The sequence below is a fragment of the Podarcis raffonei genome, chromosome 11 (genome assembly GCF_027172205.1).
Source record: "Podarcis raffonei isolate rPodRaf1 chromosome 11, rPodRaf1.pri, whole genome shotgun sequence".
In the NCBI taxonomy this organism is placed as follows: domain Eukaryota; kingdom Metazoa; phylum Chordata; class Lepidosauria; order Squamata; family Lacertidae; genus Podarcis; species Podarcis raffonei.
The window spans coordinates 46,946,803-46,968,879 of NC_070612.1; the positions used below are offsets into that span (position 1 = coordinate 46,946,803).

Genomic DNA, 22,077 nt, shown 5'->3' on the forward strand with positions numbered 1-22,077 from the left:
CACAGTTTTTCACGTTTCACCCTCCTGCCATGAATAGTGCTCTGTATTTCTGTCGCTTAATTTTTAGCAACCGAAACCTTGCGGTGTGCAAGGTGGTCATTAAAACACAAGGTATAGTTTCCCCCACGGTATTTTCACAGTACTTTAATTATGGGTAATTATGTTTCCAAGGTATCCTCTTTTCAAAGTATACAAGATAGGAAGAATGCATGCACGGCTGATGATGAAATCGAATTCATTTGAGGTTGCGTTTCTTGTGCTTTTTTTTAGTTCCCAGCACGAATTGGAGTTCAGGAGTTTCGACGGTCCTTGGAAATGCACAAAAACCAACAGGCATTGCGGATATGTACAGTAAATTCAGACCAGTGAAGAGGGTTTCTCCCCTTAAGCACCAACCAGAGAGCTCAGAAAATAATGAAAGTGATGACCAAAAGAACCAGAAGATGGAGTGCCAGAAAGGCAGTGACTCTCCACCTGCACCTCAGAATGGGGATCAACTTCCAGGTAGTGGAGAGAGCCTTAAAACAAAATGCATTGAGCCTGGAGTTCTGCTTGGTGAGTTGGAGCACTACGACCTAGACATGGATGAAATTTTGGATGTGCCTTACATTAAATCAAGCCAGCAGCTCGCTGCTTTTGCCAAGGCTGCTCCAGAGAAACGGATTTTGAGTGTGTACTCAACGCTGAATGGTCTCAGTGGCAAGTCATGCCCAGCAGGGAACACAGAGAAGGCACCGACAGGGACAACACAGTTCTGCATTCTGTCCCCTGTGAAAAGCTCCCAGCTGAGAAAAGGGCAGCCCATTGTCCCCGATCAGCACAAGCATTTAGCTGAAGAATTGGAGTCCCCCCAGCCGCTAGTTAAATGTGGTTCGGTCCATGAACCCGAAGCCCAGACCAAGGGCTTCCTCAACAGGACGTTGGCTGATAAAATGGAGAAGACAGTGCCCCACTGTCAGTTAAAGACTTTTCATCTGCAGGCAGCAGCGCCAGAAAGCAAACAGGATGAACTAAACCTCAGTATGAACTGGAGCAGCCCCGGAGGTCCAGAAGAAAGGAGCGAGGACGTGAAGAAAAACAAGAGCATCTTAAATATTGTGAAAGAAGGGCAGATATCTCTACTGGTAAGTTTTTTAATCGTTCAATTATTCATTCGTAAGGCACACAGAGCAGGAGGGAAAAGTTGCCGTTGAGATTTTCCCTGGAGAATACCACACATTTTAATTTGCAAAAGGGACATTTGTTGAAGGCAAGTTGCATGGGAATATAAAAACTCAAGATTATAAAAACTCAAGGATGGTTGATTTTAATGCAACTACTTAGCAGGGCGGGTATACGTTGCATCCTCCATTGTTGTTTTAAATCTTTTTGGAATGGTGGGGCTCCACTTGTTCATTTATTAGTAGATTAACTCTGTTTCTACTCAGAGGCCAATAATAGTAACAGAGAGGCTTCTGTTGTGTGTTCTGATTAATATTCAAGAGTGTTTACCCCCTCCTATTGCAACAGCTTTCATGAACAGGAGCTCACACAGAAGCCCCAATTGGCCTCTGACCCACATGGAGATTTTAGCTAGTTACAGCTTTGTGATTAAACATCATTAAACGGCGTTTCCAGAGCAACTAGATGTAAGCTAACAAGGTTGGGGGGAAGCAAGCCTTATCTGCATTCATATTCATTACTTTGTGCCTACTTTTGTTTATGTTTTACCTACAGCTTTTACCTAAAGCAGGACAGAGACAGATCATGAATGCAGCAGCAAACACAAAAACAGAGAGCTTAAAAAAAAGGAGCTAGTATTCAATTGCACAATAATAATAAAAATAATCAATTGTGAGACCAAAAAACCTTTGCTTTTTTTCCTTTAAACCCTTAAAGGAAAAATAAGAACAGTCCCTTCTTTTCTCTATATGAAAGTACTAAGTAGAAACTCAGATTGTAATGTATCCAAATATTCTCATCACAGTTTATTTTGCTTTTCCCTCTCAATTTGTTTCTTCAGCTATTTGTAATCTCTTGCTTTTTTTCCCTTATAATAATTATCAGGCATGATATTTTCAGTCTAGTGCAACGCTTGGCCCAGTGGGATTCTCATAGTTAATGCTTTATAAGATTTCTTGCTCCTTGAGATGAGCTGAGGTTTTCATATTCTAGTAAAGTGAAAAGCTGAAAGACATGTTGGTTCTGGAATGTAATATAGAAGATGCCATGCAAATAAAAAAATATGTTTGGGTCTTCTTTCTAATGTCAAATATGAAGAGCAATCCTGTGGTAGACCTAGCTTGCATTTTCCTTTATCTGGCGGATTAGTACACAAAGAGCAGTACAATATAATGTAACCTTATATTGTTTTATGGGCATTCCCTTAGGAACATAGGAATTGTCTTACTGCAGCGGATCAATATTCGTTCATGCCTATTCCAGATCTGCCTTCATAAAACTGAGTGACATTATACAATTAATTCAATCCAATGCTTCACCAGTCTGGAAGGAAACTCTAGGGTTGAGGTTTTTTTCTTAATCCTCCGGGGCATTCCAATTATTTTCTTTCCTTTGTTTGAAACATTATAGATGTCTACTCCTTGACTTAGGATATTAGACAGCATGTCTCAAGCTCTAAATCATTATTTCCAATCTTTTGATTGTGCTCACATATTAAAGTTAGAAGGAGCTGAGGGAACTCACAAAGAATCTATCAGAATAACTCCGCTATTGGAGGAAAGCTTAGAACACTATAAATTCTAACTAGTGCCTTTTCAAAAGCACACTGTTGTGGGTGCCTTTTAAAGGACTATATTATATTTATCATAATTTAATTAGGAGTTTTAGGTACATACAGGAAGATAGGATTAGATGATGTATCACATAAATATACTGTACAGAATCTATGTAGATCCACTTCTATTTTTTTGTTATTTTGCTAAGAATTCTTATAACCATGGCGGTACACAGCCAGGTTCTTGACTCCCAGCAGGGATGTGTATATGGCCAATTACTACAGCAGTTATTTGTATCAGTTAATGACTGTAATGCTTGGAAAACTTTTAAAATGGGCTGTAATGAAACAGCACTCTATGCAAATCCGAGTAGTTCTGATATTGCCTATCACAAAAGAGAGACTCAATAAACAAAGCCTCTAATCACCCCTGGAGCCAAGGCTCAGAAAGAGTTGCTCCCATATAGCAAAGAACTCTTAAATCCATACAAGAGTAGGGTGGAGGTGGAAGAATACAGCAATGGAAGTGATACAGGACACGGTTCTGAGAGTCTCTTCCAATGGATCTTAGTCAAAAAGATATGCAAAGTCAGAATGGTGCTCAGTGATTTAGCATTATTAGTGCATCCCTAATGGGTTATTTGGCCCCATGCACAACAAATAAAGACACCCAAATAGCACTTGTATTTGGGTGTGTTTGTTTGTTGTGTAGACAGTGGCACCACTAAGGCTGGACTAATGGGCGCATGTCTAGGGCGCCATGCAGCCCAGAGGTCCCTCAGACACCCCAGCAGCCCCATGGTTATAAGGGGTCTTTATTTTTCTTTAAATGCTGTGTAATAAAAATTCTGCCTGCATCATACCCATCGTTGCAGCAGCACAGAAGTCTCATGCTGGCTTCTAGCCTGGCAGGCACGGGGCAAAAAGCACCTTTTCCAGGGCCACTGCAAACTTGTCCGTATATCTGTCTGTTGATTATTTTTATGAAACGCTCATAGTCTGTATCTTTATCTTTGTCTGTAAATTAAATGTGATCAATGAAATAAAACTGAGACTGGTGCATTTCCTTTGTCAATGGTTGTACTCAAGTCTCTCTCTCTATATATATAGACATATACACCATAGATGATAGATAGATAGATAAATAGATAGATAGATAGATCGACAGATAGAGTGAGTTTGCTAACTTGATGACCTCCATATGTTGCTCCCATAATCTCCAACCATTGGCCATGCTGGTTGAGGCTGATGGGAGCTATAGTTAAAAATATCTGGAAGGGACCACCTTGGCCTACCCCTGGTCTATGTGATGTGCTGGTCCTTCTAGCAACCTTAAAAAAAAGTAAATATAGGTCTCCTAGAATGGGCAGTTGTACAAGCCAACTAGGTAGACAACAAGCCATTCAATCAGTATTTTATTTATTTGCAGAGACATAAACCTTAGTAGCTGCTAAAATGGGCTCACATGGAATTAAATTACTAACTCTCCCATGTCGTCTTTTGCACAGCCCCACCTCGCAGCTGACAACCTGGACAAGATCCACGATGAAAATGGCAACAACCTTTTGCATGTTGCCGCATCACAGGGCCATGCAGAATGCCTACAGCATCTCACCTCTCTGATGGGCGAAGACTGCTTGAATGAGCGGAACAGCGAGCAGCTAACCCCTGCTGGCTTAGCAATAAAGGTAGAGTGACTTCCTACAGTGTCTAAAGGCCAAACTCGAAATTGGCCTGGGAACCCAGTTTCTTTCCAAACTTTTAAAAAGCAGTGTCGGGGGGAAGAGAGGAAGTGTTGTTTAAACTTGTTGTAGAACACACACCAGCACGCAGACACACGCCGCCCTACGCTCTGCAGAAGCTTTCTGTCAGGGGTAGGGAAAGCGAGCCTGACATGGTCAAAATGGCATCACAGGCCATTATGCAGAACTGGCTAAATTGACATACAAACTGTGAGAAAAGGACAACTGTGACTTTAAAGAAGAATGGGAACTTTTCACAAATTACTTAAAAAGACAACAAAATGAACTGGACTCCTTGGCAGGTTTTGAATAAACATACACAAATTTATTGATTGATAACATGGTAGAATAGAATAGAATAGAATAGAATAGAATAGAATAGAATAGAATAGAATTATTATTTATACCCTGCCCATCTGGCTGGGTTTCCCCAGCCACTCTGGGCGGCTTCCAACAAAGTATTTAAATACAGTGGTCTGTTAAACATTAAAAGCTTCCCTAAAGAGGCCTGCCTTCAGATGTCTTCTAAAAGTCTGGTAGTTGTTCTTCTCTTTGACATCTGGTGGGAGGGCGTTCCACAGGGCGGGTGCCACTACCGAAAAGGCCCTCTGCCTGGTTCCCTGTAAGAAGACAGATAATGTAAGGATTCATATAATTTTATAACATGCAGAGAATAATACGTGTTGAGAAATCAGAGAGAGGAGCTGAGGGAAGTCTCTGGGTGAGGGGAGTGGGGTTGACGGGGGTGGGGGGCAGGGGAAAAATAATGAATATGATATGTTTTGGTATGTTGTTATGTTGAAATTATTAATAAAAATATTTAAAAAACATAAATAAAATGGCATCACAGGCCAATTGGCCCATTGGGCTAGTTAGACCTGCAGGCCAGAGATTCCCTACCACTGTAAATGATGGCATGTCGTTTGAAGTAAACAATGGAGTGCCATTGTAGGGATAACGAAGATGGGCGATGATCTAGCAGCAGTAAATAGTGATCACCTCTGAGTGGAAAGTGAGGCAGGCAGCGAGGGACGGTACACTCTTCCTGGCGGATGTTGCTAAGGGGCAGCAGAGTCAAAGTCAGGATGATCAGCATTCTGCAGGCATGCAGCTGGCCAGCAATGCCCCTGTGCAGGTTTGGAGCAATTCCAGAACAGCGCTGAACGCACCACCCACCTCCTTCTACTGCTGCTGTGTAGCACCCACTGTTTCTACTATTTATTTATATCCTGCGTGCCCACTAGTAAAAGTTTTCAGCCCATAAAAACATACATAAGATGGGACTACAGTAGCAAGAATGTTACTTGCCCAAAGATTGAAAGAAGAAGAAGTCCCAGCAAAGGAAGAATGGATACAAAAACTTATGGAATATGCAGAAATGGCGAAACTTACCGGAAGAATAAGAAATCAAGATAACAAACTTTTTATAAAAGAATGGAAATGGTTTGTTGTTGGTTTTTTGACGTTATATCATAAAAACTTTATTAGGGCCAAAATTCACAATGTTGTATGTGGTTACAAAGAACCGTTCCTCCGGTTGCCATATTTTGAACTAGGGGCTTTGTAGCTATAACTCTAACAGTAGTCTGATCTCCAGTAATGAGTACATGAGGGACGCAGGTGGTGCTGTGGTCTAAACCACTGAGCCTCTTGGGCTTGCCGATCAGAAGGTCGGCGGTTCGAATCCCCGCGGCAGGGTGAGCTCCCGTTGCTCGGTCCCTGTTCCTGCCAACCTAGCAGTTTGAAAGCACACCAAAAAGTGCAAGTAGATAAATAGGTACCACTCCAGCGGGAAGGTAAACGGTGTTTCCATGTGCTGCTCTGGTCACATAACCCGGACAAACGCTGCGGACAGACGCTGGCTCCCTCGGCCTGTAAAGCGAGATGACCACCGCAACCCCAGAGTCATCTACAACTGGACTTAACTGTCAGGGGTCCTTTACCTTTTTTTTTTAAAATGAGTACATGATCATGTTTAAATCCATGCAAATAACATATTTCACTGGTAGATCTCGACAGGCTGGTCCTTTTTGAAAGGCGGAAAAGGAGGCTAAAATACGGTCAGTTGGTAACATGGACTCTTTTTCAAACTACAATTTCTGCTGGCTCTCCCAAGCAGCAGATGTTGAGATATGAATATACAATGACTCAACAGAACCCATCTATGACATCACCATCTACTCAGCCAATCACCTTTCTTCTCTCTGTCCCCTTATGGTTTGAAGCTTGCTCAACAGATGACAACCGACAGTTGATTACTGGTGCTTGAGTGTACCAAATCATCAAAATGATTCTCGATTTGATTATTTTTATCTATTCTCTGCTCAAATCCCGGTTTAAGGTAAGAGACAAATAAAAGGAAGCACTCCTGAATATAAGCTGCACCTTTTCCCCCAATTTCAGGCCCTGAAAAGTTAAAGTGCAGCCTATATCCGTGACTCTTTAGCATATGCTGCTGAAAGCTGCTGTGGAGCGTGGGCCACCAACCAGCTGGCCTCTTACGATTTGAAGCTTGCTCGACAGACGACAACCGTCCCTAGAGTGCACTAGAGTGATCTCTGCAAAATGATTGTAGGTTTAATTACTTCAATCTATTATCGGGTCAAAGCCCTCTTTAAGGTAAGAGGTGGTAGCTGGGGGAGCCACACATCTGCCAACCAGCTCCTGAGTTCCTTTCCACCGGCAAGACCCAGAAGCCAAGGTTCCTCAATACCACTGACCAAGGACCTGCCCCAGCTGCCTGGCAGTCAACCATTTCTAGTTAGTTTAGGTCCAGGACCCCAGCCCCAACGAAATGATTGTAGGTTTAATTAATTATCTGGTGAAAGCCCTCTTTAAGGTAAGAGACAAATAAAAAGGAAGTACTTCCTGTGGCGTTCGTGCGGAGCCCCCGGTCATCTCACAGACTATTGACCCGTACACCACTAAACTGCTACCACCAACCAGGTCCTCCCCGGTAAAATCACTTCAGCAAAGTGCAAATGGCTGTGAACTTGTGCTTGTTTGTGAAATTATCACACTAGCTCCTTCTACCAAGCCCGGGTGGTAGAAATAAAGCTCTTTCTCTGAAATTATCCCATGAGTGTCTGTTTTGACTCCCATTTCCCTCTCCCCGGGTGCAATGCTCTTCCCACCCGAGGGCAAAGCCTGAAAAGGCTGCATAATAAAGAAGAGTGTATTTTATTTCAGACACAAACAAACTTTTACGGCATTCCAAACATTGTTACTCTTTACTTTCTTAGTCTTCTTTTCCTCTCTCTATCTCTTCTTCCTCCCCTCACTCAAGAACCCACTGCCCTGTCTCTCTATTTCCAACTGCCTGCCAACTGCTTCTCCAACTGCCTTTCCCAACCAGCCAACCTACTAAAGCCAACCAACTACCCACCAACAACTCTAACAAACCTCGGGCTAAGCCCTTTTATACACAGGTAGGCTCCGCCTCCAGCTTTCCTATTGCTCTACATTTTTAACCCTTTCTTTTCCCTCTGCACAGACAGGCTCTAAACAAACGGGCAAACGCCACACTTCCTTATGCAGCGCATGGTTAAACTATGGAATTTGCTTCCACGGGAGGCAGAGATGGCCACTGACTGGGATGGCTTGAAAAAGAGAATAACACAAATTCACGGAGAAGGGGGTCTCCTACTGTATTGGCCCTAATATAAGCCACACCTTTTTTTTCCCAACTTCGGACCCTGAAAAGCTAAAGTGCGGCCCTTATTCGCAACCTTTTACCATATGCTGCTGAAAGTGGCTGGGGAGAGCAGGCCACCAACCAGCCGGGAGGCAGGCACACAGGGCCCTCCCCGCAGCCATGGCCAAGCAGCCAGGGAGCCGCACGCCCACCCCCCAGCTGGCCTGTCGTGCACGCAGCTCCCCAACCACTTGGTGGGAGGGAGCGCACAGGCCAATTCCTTGGGGCAGCAAGGCATCTCTGGATAGAACATCTCTAGATAGAACACTTCTCTTTTCTTTCCTCCTTGGTTTGTCACAGTCCCTGTGACATCAAAGTTCTCCGTGGCCTCAGGCTCTGTAACCAATTCTTCCAGCGCTTGTAATTCTGTGGAGCAGCCAGGCATCTCTGGATAGAATATGCAGCATTCTTCTCTTTTGTTTCCTTTGCCATGGATTCTCTCCATTAATTCCTGGTTGAAGATCTTTTTTTAAAAAAAAATAATATTCATTTTTCTGTTTCATTCATTAAAGGTAAAGGGACCCCTGACCATTAGGTCCAGTCATGACCGACTTTGGGGTTGCGGCGCTCATCTCGCTTTATTGGCTGAGGGAGCTGGCGTACAGCTTCCGGGTCATGTGGCCAGCATGGCTAAGCCGCTTCTGGCGAACCAGAACAGCGCACAGAAATGCTGTTTACCTTCCCGCCGGAGCAGTACCTATTTATCTACTTGCACTTTGACGTGCTTTCAAACTGCTAGGTTGGCAGGAGCTGGGACTGAGCAACGGGAGCTTACCCCGCCACGGGGATTTGAACCGCCGACCTTCTGATCGACAAGCCCTACATCTCAAATTCTTAACATTTACTATATATTCCTCCCTCCCTCTCCTCCAAGACTTCCCCCAACTTGCGCTTCTGGTTTGTTTCTATTTTCACCCACTTTGCTTTCTCTCAACAGAAAAAGTTATTAATAACATAGCATCAAACCTAAAAACATAAAAATTAAATACACCTATTTCACCAACTTCTAAACATTTTCTGATATTGAAAATGTGAATGTTTATTTAAATGCTGCCATCACATCTATTGACTTTCTTTGTTTCTGCAAATATAATATGAATGGTTCCCAATCTTTTTCAAAGTCTCTGTTGTCTTTTTCTCTTAGTCTATCTGTCATTTTTGCCAGTTCTGCGTAGTTCATCAACTTCTCTTGCCATTGTTCTTTAGTTGGTATTTCTCCAGTCTTCCAATTTTGTGCAATCAACATTCTTGCTGCTGTAGTGGCATACATAAATAAAGTCCTCATTTCTTTTGGTATGTCTTGACCTAAAATACCTAATAAAAAGACTTCTGGGTTTTTTACAAAAGTTATTTTTAACATTTTCTTCAATTCATTGTATATCATTTCCCAGTAGGATTTTACTTTCTTACACTCCCACCACATATGATAGAACGTACCTTCTGTTTCACATCTCCAACACTCTTTATTTTCGTTTTTATACATTTTGCCAATTTAACCAGTGATAAATACCATTCCTGGTTGAAGATCTTAATGCAACTGGGAATTCTTTTAAAACCCTATTTGTTGATCTTTCCTATGGGCAAGACTGAGTTTGTGCCAGAGCCAAGAGGGATTTTCTTTCCAATACCAGAACCGAGTCATTAAATCAAATAGGCGTTTGCCACGCTCTTGGGACACTCCAGACCAGCCTTGTTTGAGGAGAGCCACCCCGCTTTAACCCAGCAGCAGGAGAAGTTTTGCTTGGCCATTGGGCAAAGCTGGGCAAACCATTGGCAGGCCCAAGAGAAGCCGGCGGATTCCATGGAAATGGTTTATTGAATATTTACAGACAAATTGTAAACAGATAAAAACACTGGCAGGATTATTGTAATAACCTGCAGCTATATAAGAGTATCTGAAGCTGAGGCTCCAATACTTTGGCCACCTCATGAGAAGAGAAGACTCCCTGGAAAAGACCCTGATGTTGGGAAAGATTGAGGGCACAAGGAGAAGGGGATGACGGAGGACGAGATGGTTGGACAGTGTTCTCGAAGCTACCAGCATGAGTTTGACCAAACCGGGAGGCAGTGGAAGACAGGAGTGCCTGGCGTGCTCTCGTCCATGGAGTCACGAAGAGTTGGACACGACTAAACTACTAAACAACAACAACAATATAAGAATATATAGTTAAAGAGGTTAAATAAATGAGTAAGTTATGTTAATATGGATATGCAGAAGATATTAAAAATAAATTTAAGGAACTGCAGAAAGAGGGGGAAGGAAGTCAAGTTTCAAAAGGTTAAAATGACTGTAAAATCAGTGAACTGTATATATCTGGAAAGTATAAATAAAAATTCATAAATAACAAGAAGAAGAAGAACCTGCTGGATCAGGCCAATGGCCCATCTAGTCCAGCATCATGTTTTTTACGGATGCCTGTGGGAAACCAGGAAGCAGGATTCAAGCTCAAGGGCCCCCACCTCTCCTGTGAGTTTGTTGGTGACCATTCGTTGCTTGGTTGGTTGCCATTGAGCGGGGTCCAATGCCATCACTGGCTGGTGCTTTTTATTTTTGGTTTTGGGAGAGTTTTCTAAGCAAACCGTTGTGAGATCCAGCTATGTTCCAAGCAACATTCTTTAGAAGCAGGTCATTCAAGCAGCTTCAGTGAAAGATCAACTGCAACCACAGATCATCAGTTTTATATCACATACCTGTGACAATTTGCCATCCACACATTAGGGAGTTCCACTATGATTCCACGGTGCAACAATATGCTAACTGACTCAGGTTTGTTTTGTTTTTTTTGAAAACCCTTATTTCCAGAATCAGACCTGAGGCACAAGTTGATTATGCTGTAATAATATGAGTATATTAAGGAAGATAAATGAGATGAAAGGTACATATGTGAAGGCTGCTGATACTCCTGGGTTTTTCTTATGCAGCGTCTACTTTAATGTGCCACATCCAGAGCTGAAACGTCTTAGATATCAAAACCACTTTGGAATATCACATGAAGGTAAACATTTACCTCTTGTGGAGAACAGCAGGCAACCTGTCAGAAACAAAAATAATTAATGTCATCTGGAAGAAAGTTCAGACTACAGGAAAATCTGTAATACAAGAAAACACTACATTTTATAGCACTGCTGTGCCCTTGTAAAATACAGTGGTGTGCACAGGAAGGACAACGATGGAGTTAAACTTCTCTTGGGATATTCTGCAAATGAAGCAAAATAAATGAAGCAAAATACTGGGGCCACTTTCGCAGGGTAAAACCAAGAGGTTCTGGAAAAAGCACAAAATAGGAATGGCGGGATCCTTAAATTTTATCTCCCTTTTAGGAAAAGTTTGGAAGTATGTTCAGGTCTGATCTCTGGTGGAATCCAAGGCTGTGGCCATGAGAGAAGCAAGACCCACTTGGGGTGTTAATGCTGTGAACCCTTCCATTGTAGGCTCAGGTTGTCTATATGTGTAACTAAGCCATATATCATAAAGACACCACAGTCTCCGCTGTTCCTCATTCCCAGGAAACTGAACCCTGGGTAAGGAATCCCTGGAATCTCACACAGCTCAGAGATTGGGGTGGTGTGCAAGAGTATACTTACTCAAAAGTTACTCCTGGTTACTTGTGTTTAGGATTATAAATGAAGGATGCCAATCTATATTCACTTACCTAGGAGTAAGCCTGATTGAATTTCTAAGTGGAGGTGTATTTGATTGCACCATGTTGTTAATTATGTTATTCAAATTTATAATATCAATGCATCTGCCTCTCTACTCTGTGTTCTGTTGTCTTCTGTTCTCTCATCTACATTTTTAAAACTATGTGAGCATTTTGACACATAAAACTATGTGTCAAGGATTTTTATGTATTATGGTGTTCTATCGCTTCTCGGCCTTTTGGCTAAGATCAAGTGTAGTATTATGGTGTTCTATAAGCCATTCTGACTCCGTCCTGAAAGGCAACTTTTTAATAAAAAATACTAAAATAGCGATTTTTAAATAAAAAAAAGAAATCTCATGAAATTGAAATGAGATAACAGATGGCAATAGATTATGAATAGGGTGAATTTGAAATAAACAGGTATTTGCAAAGGGGTATATGCAGGATTTATAGGAATTTCAGAAGGGACATCATTAAGCAAACACTGCTGCTGTATCCAAGACTGTTTTTATGTTTAAGCCCCATAGAACTAAATAAAAATTGTGCTTCAGAAATGACCTGTGAATTGCAGCGCCTGTAAATAGGCCTACCCTACAATCACTGCTATTACAATGTTTAATAGAAAATATGTTTCCCACACACATACTGCACACACAAAAAGTTTCAAAATTAAGTATAAATGTACAAAAAAATTACATCTTCATTTTCTTCTCTTTAGAATGGTCAGCTGGAGTGTGTGAGATGGATGGTGAGTGAAACAGAAGCCATTGCAGAATTAAGTTGCTCAAAAGACCACCCAAGCCTTATACACTATGCAGGTTGCTATGGGCAGGTACAGTTACATTTTGAATTCTTGTTTTAATTTAATGCAATGTGTGTTAGTCTGACCATTGAGATCCCTGGAAGGAACATTTCTTACAGCCTTCAGGCAATGTCAGAGGGGTGATGATGATCCAAACTGGGGCCTTCTTGGTTGTGGCACCCTCTTTGTCTCTAGCGATGCATTGTCTTTATTTTCCCCATTTCGCCAATTACTTAACATGTACCTTTTCATCCAAACCTTCACAGAAATGGCCAATGTTGTTTTAAGGTCCTCTTTGAGACCTATGATTTGCTGAATAATGTATTATCCCATTGAGGCCAAAATTATGGATTTCATTAGTCTTGTTCTTTTATTAGTTGTTTGTGATTATGTATTTTATATTGCCTTTTTATGAAAAGCAGTGAATGAATGAATAAAAGATAAATCACACAGGTTGCCCATGCAGTGAGTTATTTTTTACCCTTATCCATAAAAAAGTGAAATTTTGAAATGTAGTCTGTGCCAGTCATAGAGGGGGTTTTTTAATACACTGAGAGGAATTGCATTTTCCCCCCAATTTTTTTTTCAAGTATTGGGAACTATAGAAACAAATATTGAGTAATTTTAACATACATGCATTTGCTAGACACTTTCCAACTTATGCAAAGTTGCTCAAGCAAAAGATAGCCCATGTAAACACCAGACTTGGCTGCAACGCAAGGGAAATATTTTTATAAAGAAGAAGTGTTTTTGAATGGATTCAACGTACAATTATTTCCTCTAGCACTTGGCACATATGGTACCTGTTTTTTAAGTAAATACTTCCTCTGATGGGGAAGGCATGAGAAAAAAGGCAGCCAAAGAATAGGCCCATTGATGTCGGTGTTGTCCTGCAATGCTCGTACAGGATGTTTTATTCTTGAGAAAAACTTGCCCTGCCTCAGTTCCAAGTCTGTCTTCAGAAATATCCTTGAACCAAAAAAATGGTAAATGAGCCAACTGAGTTGTTGCCAAGTGTGAGATCAGGAAGAGATGGGGATCAAGCATATCTCCAAGAATGTGTCTATCTCTAGACTCTGAATTCAGTTAATACTTTTTAAAGCAAAAACAAAAAAACCAGCCCTATATATTTTCTACTTGAACTTTCTGCCAAACAAGCAGACTTTCAAAACGCATCTTGACCCCAGCAGGGCAAAGTTTGTCATGTTCGGAACTTGAGTATTTTTCGTATACAACTCAAACCTACAGCAAAATGTTGCAATGCAGCCTCACCTTTCCAACATTTCTCCATTGGAAACAGAGATGTCCTAAGAAAAAGTGGGACATTCTGGGATCAAATAAGAAACCAGGAAAGATTCTGTAAATCCAGGACTGTCCCTGAAAAATAGGGACACTTGGAGGGTCTGCTTCTAACAGATGTGTTCCTGTTCAGAGTTCTAGGCAATGAACCATGTTCTCCTCCAGGACACTAAATTCTCCTATCTCCCCAGCCTTCCCTTTCTCAATTAGCATAGAACATATAGTGGGAGTAGATCTCAGTTGGATACGCCTGGCCTAGAACATCCTTTGATGTTCAGTCTTTGTTGACTGTGGGAAAACTACCCCCCACCCTTTTGGGGTTTTAACAAGGCTTTTTTTAAATGACTGCTGTTCTCTTTGGGCTTCCTCTGAACATGCTGATACCTCCCTCTCGTTTCTCTGTCTCTCTTTAGATGCCATATGTGTTAGCAGGAACCACCTGACTTCTTTGTGAGATGGAGTGATTAATTCAAAATCCCCAGGGAGTGTTGGTTTTATATATTTTAGACATGCCATTCAGTTAAAGATGGTTGATTCATCATAAGAGTTTTAGTCAATAAATTCATCAATAAATCAATTAAGGCTGGAATCCTAGAAGCACTTGCCCTGGAATTTAACAGGGCTTACTTCTGAGTAGACATGTTTAAAATTGCATTGTAAATTGGCCTGTGGAGGGAGGTGCACACATTTTTAAAAGGTATATTATTTTCCTTTGTTTTAGATAATGCAAGACTGCATTGCAGTTGATAACATCTTAGAAGAGGCATTGTACTTTCTTTCTCACACAGGAGAAAAAGAATCTCCTGAAATGGCACTTAGCAGTTGTGCTAATATGGGATGCGGGTGGCGCTGTGGTCTAAACCACTGAGCCTCTTGGGCTTGCCAATCAGAAGGTCAGCGGTTCGAATCCCCACAACGGGGTGAGCTCCCGTTGCTCGGTCCCAGCTCCTGCCAACCTAGCAGTTCGAAAGCACACCCAAAAGTGCAAGTAGATAAATCGGTACCGCTCCCCACTCAGGTAGCAATGTAAACACCGTTTCTGTGCACTGCTCTGGTTTCGGTGTTATGTTGCGCCAGAAGTGGCTTAGTCATGCTGGCCACATGACCCGGAAAATTGTCTGTTGACAAATACCAGCTCTCTCGGCCTGTAAAGTGAGATGAGTGGTGCAACCCCAGAGTCGTCTGTGACTGGACTTAACTGTCAGGGGTCCTTTACCTGTACCTTTTAGTTACAGAAAGGTAGCCGTGTTGGTCTGCCATAGTCAAAACAAAAAAATTTTTTCCTTCCAGTAGCACCTTAAAGACCAACTAAGTTAGTTCTTGGTATGAGCTTTCGTGTGCATGCACACTTCTTCAGATACACTTGAAACAGAAGTTGCCAGATCCCTCTATATAGTGAGAAGGTGGGGAGGGGTATTAACACCATTACTGGCCCCAACAACATCACACATACCATCTCGGGACTATTTAATTGCTCATCGTCCAACATTGTATATGCCATCAAATGCCAACAGTGTCCTTCAGCTCTCTATATTGGACAAACAGGCCAAACCTTACACCAAAGAATAAACGGACATAAATCGGACATCAAGAATCACAAGACAGAGAAACCAGTAGGAGAACACTTCAATCTCCCAGGACATTCTATACAAGATCTCAAAGTAGCTGTTTTACTACAAAGGAATTTCAGAAATAGACTGGAAAGAGAAGCTGCTGAATTGCAACTCATTACCAAACTTAAAACCATGGAGAGACCTGGTCTGAACAAAGACATTGGATTCTTATCTCATTATACATGACAAAGCCATTTTTCACCTTCTCACCCCTTGCTTTTTCCTGTAAGACCTATTGCAGTCGTTAAGAGTCGTCAACAGGCTCATCACAGCTATCTGCCAATCACCCATTCCCACCACCCTTCTGAGTAATACCCCTCCCCACCTTCTCACTATATAGAGGGATCTGGCAACTTCTGTTTCAAGTGTATCTGAAGAAGTGTGCATGCACACGAAAGCTCATACCAAGTTGGTCTTTAAGGTGCTACTGGAAGGAAAAAATTTTTTTGTTCTGTACCTTTTAGTTGTGCTAATAAAATATTACAAAAATAGAAAGAAATCTGCCTGAATGAGGATACATTTTTAGTTTATAAAATGTTTTAAATCAATTAACCAACTAAATGTTGCAGTCAGTCTTACATTTGTAGCTATTTTCATTTCTTCCCCATAGCAGTTGTTGCCTTTAGTTTAACTGCCATAATGATGACAACATTAACCAAGTTCCTTTCATAGCATTCATGCAGAGGGGTTAGGTTGAGGTGTCTGCGCATTTTACACCATAACATTTTTTCGTTCCCATTAATGTGCATCTCATGTTAAGGAGGAACAAAACAGTTGCCCTGTAAAGGTAAAGGTAAAGGTACCCCTGACCATTAAGTCCAGTTGCGGACAACTCTGGGGTTGCGCGCTCATCTCGCTCTATACGCCGAGGGAGCTGGCGTTTGTCTACAGACAGCTTCCGGGTCATGTGGCTAGCATGACTAAGCCGCTTCTGGCAAACCAGAGCAGTGCATGGAAACGCCGTTTACCTTCCCGCCGGAGCAGTACCTATTTATCTACTTGCACTTTGACGTGCTTTCAAACTGCTAGGTGGGCAGGAGCTGGGACCGAACAACAGGAGCTCACCCCATCACGGGGATTCGAACTGCCAACCTGCTGATCGGCAAGTCCTAGGCTCTGTGGTTTAGACCACAGTGCTACCCGCGTCCCTTAAGCCCCATAAGGCTGTCCAAATAGCTCCCTTGGTTTCATCTGCTTCACTGATTGCTTTTGCCAATGTGTGGCTTATGCGAGAATGGCCCATTTTGTGTATGTTAAACCATGGTTTTGAAGTTGACTTTTCCCAACTCATCATCATTAACAATGGCCACAGTTTAGAGCTTGGGCAACACACTAAACTTTGGTTAATCTCCTTACAGTCATGCCAAGGGAGTGGGGAAAGCAAGACTGAGACTTGCTGAGGCTCATTCTTGCAACAGAAAGGCTGCTAGCCTAACCCCTCTTACCTGGTCCAGGTCATCCCAATGAAAAATAAGTAGCTTAAAGTATATTTCTAGCATATTGAAACCAATTGAGAATCTATACTTTTCTGCATTTGACATTTTTGGAGTTTAAGAGCTGCCTGAGAACTTGTGGTGTGTGATATAACATGTTTGTTTTAAATTTAAATTTAATATTAAAATGCAAATTGTAGAATTCTTCCGGAACCAAAATTGAACAAAATAAACCGTGGTGGAAGTAGGGATCAAAAATACAGAAAATTCAATACAGTAAATGTATAGAAGACACAGTAAGGGGAGAATACTGAGTGACAAAGTATTGGAATAGCTTATGGGAGAGCTGCAGAATTTTGAGGACTCCCTATTGAAAAAATGACCAATTTTCCTTTGAGAAGTCAATATCTAAGAGCTGCTCCATGAGGTAGCCCTCAAAAACTGCAGCTCTCCAATACATTGTGGTGATCTTTTGTCACCCAGCTCTTCACCAGTCACTTATTCATCACTTGCCCTGGCACATTCAATCAATTCATTTGCTCTCCCAAATGCTGAACAAAAAGGGAAGGAAGGAAGGAAGGAAGGAAGGAAGGAAGGAAGGGAGGACGGAAGGATATTTCAACCAGCAATTTTTATCCATAAATATTGCCTACCTGTACCAATATTTTGTGTATACTTAATACAGTGGTACCTCAGGTTAAGTACTTAATTCATTCCAGAGGTCCGTTCTTAACCTGAAACTGTTCTTAACCTGAAGCACCACTTTAGCTAATGGGGCCTCCTGCTGCCGCCACGCCGCTGGAGCACAATTTCTGTTCTCATCCTGAAGCAAAGTTCTTAACCTGAAGCACTATTTCTGGGTTAGCGGAGTCAGTAACCTGAAGCGTATGTAACCTGAGGTACCACTGTATATGAAGCCCAAACCTTTGCATGTTCACTTCTAATTCAGTGGGGCTTACTCCTAACTAATTGAGTTTACAATTGCAGAATGAGAATGTTTAAGGATCTTACTAAAGCTCAACGTGATCTGAGCAGCATCTAAGATGGGATAAGTAAGGATACCTAAGGCAGTTCCTCAGTTAGATTCTGCAGTGCAACTGCTATGTAAATATATCTTAAGACTTGGAACATATTCCATAATTATAAATACCTTCAACACAGAAGAAGATGGCAGCCACCTTTCAATTTATTTATTTTTTAAAAATCCTTTTCTCTCTTTCTGTGTGTGTAGGAGAAAATCCTTCTGTGGCTACTTCAGTTTATGCAAGAACAAGGGATTTCTTTAGATGAAGTTGATCAGGATGGCAACAGCGCAGTCCATGTAGCTGCCCAGCATGGTTATCTGGGATGTATACAGGTAAAAAATAATAATCTACATTTATTTCAGACGGTTGTTCTAAGTGAAAAATCCATAGTAGCCATTACACAACACAGAGTACTAACCACTATACGACACGACGTATGCTGGAGATGCAACAATGGGGCTGGCACTGTCTTTAAAGAATAGCTTAAAAACTATGTGGAGAAGGCAGATCTCCTGACAGACAGTGAATGAATCTGGAAAATAAAGAAAATATAACAAACTTAGCTTGGAAGATATTTGGAAGAATAGAACATCCAAAATGAAATGCGTACAGGTTAAATAAATGTAAACTAGCACAACAAGAATGGTTGGAAGCCAATTCACTGTGGGTGCGTTCACGTTAGGTATGTATATAGGTAATGTATGTTTTATAGATATGTATTGTATTGTTTGATATATGTATTGTATTGTATGTTTATAGATTCTGATGTACAATAGAGGTATTTAAAACAAAAAAAACCCCAAAACATAGTAGTATGTTACATGGAAACAGAAGATCAGTTATATCAGAAGACGCTGGCCCCATTCACACATACCGTACTTTTAAAATGGTTTAGTGCTACGTGCATGAGCAAAACCTCAGACTCATGTGCTTTCCCTTCTTCTCACCTGCACCCATGTAAGCAGTGTTTAGCTTCACTTTCCACAGTTCCTGGCTTGCTGTTGAACACAAACCGGGGTCATACTTCACTGCCTGCCTGCCCTTACAGGGGGGAACCCAGCCGCCCAACACAGCCCTTGGCAGATGTATCCCGCCCCCCAACACTGCCCAAGCGGCCATTCAGCAAGGGTACCAGGGGTGCAGCAGCAAGGCCAGGCAGGAACAGCATGTGCTCTGCTGAGCTGCAACCCCTCCCCTGCCTGAAGGTGGCTTGTCTTGAAACTGACTGGAGTTTGTGATAAATCACGTCCTCCCTCAAAGAGGGCACGTGTTGCGGTGAGACCTGGCAGCCAAACCCTGTGTTATGGGTGGGTATGATTGGTTAGCCACAACACCCTATTGGTAGGTCCCTCGATGCTGGGTTTAATCAGGCCAATGGGACGCTAGCCAAACGGATCAAGGGGCCTATATAAACCCATGCACGTGACCCTGAGCTTTTTTGGGCTAGTGCATCGGAACACCCACCCACTTCTCCCTATATTTAGGGCTTGTGCGCTTGACCTTGCTAGTGTGTCATCTGTCGTTGGGACAGGGGCACAGCAGGAATTTCCCCCACTTGGCTGATTGGCTGTTGCATTTGGGTTTTGCCTGCCACGTAGCAAATCGTCACAACTTGTAAGGTTGCAGATAGGCTCTGGTTCAGGAGATAGGGATGGGGGAACGCTCTTGCCATCCCTATGTGAAGGGTATTCCGTTAAAGGAGTCCAGGGACTCGATGGTTTGGTCAACCCTGAGAGGGGGTTGTGCCCGTGCCTGAGTCCAGCTGTTCCAGGTGTTCACTGTAGGCTGACCTATGCTGGTGCCCTGGGTCAGTGCTACCTGCAAGGGTGCCTTGTCTGAATTTATTTAAGGGGGAGGTTAAAAGGTCTGAACACGCAAACTGCAGCTTCTGCAGCAACAACAATCCAGGATTTTGAGGGAAGTGAAACTTAACACTGCAGAAGTTTATCTCCCGGCTGTGTGGGATGAGAAGGAGGAGTGTGAGCTGGAGGCTTTGCTTGGGGTCTTGCCCATAGCACTAAAGCGTGATTTAGCATCGTTGTCGATGTCATTCATTGTACTTTTAAGAGATGCATACATCATATGAGCACATTGAATGGGGGGGCATGATTTTCACTGATTCCTCCTTCTACCTGTAGCCCCCCTGTCATTTGGAGATGCACACAGACCTCCACCCAGGCATGAAGAGGCGTAATCACAATTCAGAGACACATTCCACCAAGACACATTCCACCAAACAAATAAGGAGGGCATAGAGCAGGGCCTGCAAAATGCGTAGTCTCTGAAGAGGGGATGTGGCTTGGAGAGAGTCCAGGGGTATGGAGCTTTCCAGTCCCTGCTCTAGATGCAGGGAGAACTCACCCATTTCTCTACAGGGGAAATATGAGTGTGGCTTCGTACTTCGGACAGTTTTACAGGATATATGAGAGAGACACTTTTGCATATTCTCTCCCCTCTGCATTTGGGAGGATCCAAAAATGTTCCAGGAATGTGGTGGCATGTGAGATCTTTAATTTCGTCTTAACCACCTACCCATTGTTTATTCTGCAATTCTGTAATCCATAATAATAGTGGCACCAGACAAACACGGCAGCAAAACCTTAGTCATCTAATTATGAACAGAAATTGCAAAGCAGAGGAGGGAAAATATAATATATTTTTGTCGATTGACTATCTGCACTGCTCAGTCATGCAGGCAGCTCAGAGTCTATTACACTTTAAGAAAACAAACACCTTCAAGTGATCAAGTTTCCATGGATCCCAAATTCTTAAAGATTATGTTTTTGGAATTTTTAAAGCTACCCACAGAGCAGATTGCACTCCAAATATTTCATTGCATAATTAATAATTTAGTTTCAGTATCTACAGTGGCACCAAATTTATCGAGTCCTGAGCTTATCACATGAGCAAACCATCTGAACTAGCACAGAATCAAAATCTGATATGACTGCTAATTAGGATAGCATAATTTCAGCCCATTTGTACACTACATTAAGTAAGGGTTTGTGGTGGTGGAGAAATGAAATGTAGGAATCAGTCCAGCCCTCTGGCTGGCAGTATCAGGATTTGACTGCTGCTCTCACAGTAACTGCCATGTCCCCAAAATAGCTTTTCCTCATCAATTAATTTGTATAATCCTAAAAAATATATTAATTGATTTGAAATGTAGACATATAGACAGTCATATAATCAATAACATTTCAGTACAGGTCCATATTTTCCTTAAAAAATTGATTTAATAACTATAAATGTTATCCATAAATGTAAGTGTACAAAATTTGCAAGTTCACAATCAGACCAACAATATATTTACAACAAACTACTCACTGCTTGTAAAATAGGAAAAGGGTTGCCAGTTTTAGTACTCGGTTTTGCGTGTGAAAAAGACTTCTATTCTTCCTCAAATCTATTTATATTTCTTTTTCCTTATATACGAGGTAATTTGATTCAGCTTCTCTCAGTCCCAAAGCTTAATATACCATTCTTTTAATCAGAGCATCTCGTCTTCCCCAGTATTTCACATGTCTTGGCTGCCAGTGTTATGCATAGCCCTTTTTAAAACCCATCTAGTCTGGTCCCTGTTACCGTATATCATGGGAGTGGGATCCATTTGTTCTTAGCTTTGAGGAATTTCCCTTCTGCTTATGATGAACCTAGTGCCTCTGAAGGTAACTGTTCCTACTAATAGACCTATACATGTATATATTTTAGACTCTGGTTGAATATGGAGCAAATGTCACTATGCAAAACCATGCTGGAGAAAAACCTTCCCAAAGTGCTGAGCGCCAGGGACACACCATGTGCTCACGTTACCTGGTTGTGGTGGAGACGTGCATGTCGTTGGCATCCCAGGTTGTGAAGTTAACGAAACAGCTGAAAGAGTAAGTTTTCATTCATAATAGTAGGATTCTAGCTGTTTGGTTTTTTTAAAAAAAAAAAGTTCTGTCAACATGTCCAGGTGCTGGTAAATGTAACATTTGAATAGAACAGGGTTTCCAAAATTTGGGTTTCTAATTGTCTACAACTCCCATCCTCCCTGGCTAGCAGCACCAGTGGTCAGGCATAATGGAACCCCAAGGTTTGGGAAACCCTGGAAAAGAAGGTGCACC

The 22,077-nt window shown here is 42.0% G+C and overlaps 1 protein-coding gene and 1 pseudogene across 9 annotated transcripts in view; both read left to right on the top strand.

Annotated features, from left to right (window-relative positions):
- SNCAIP (synuclein alpha interacting protein) overlaps positions 1–22,077 on the top strand; it is a 118,547-nt gene that overhangs the window by 75,857 nt on the left and 20,613 nt on the right. For all 9 annotated transcript variants that reach the window (XM_053407754.1, XM_053407758.1, XM_053407755.1 and 6 more), the window contains 5 exons: positions 271–1,124; positions 4,225–4,404; positions 12,515–12,628; positions 18,175–18,300; positions 21,680–21,849. In XM_053407754.1, coding sequence (XP_053263729.1) covers positions 271–1,124; positions 4,225–4,404; positions 12,515–12,628; positions 18,175–18,300; positions 21,680–21,849 — 1,444 coding nt within the window. The remainder of the gene's footprint in view (positions 1–270; positions 1,125–4,224; positions 4,405–12,514; positions 12,629–18,174; positions 18,301–21,679; positions 21,850–22,077) is intronic.
- Positions 12,017–12,154, top strand: LOC128423792 (uncharacterized; annotated as a pseudogene).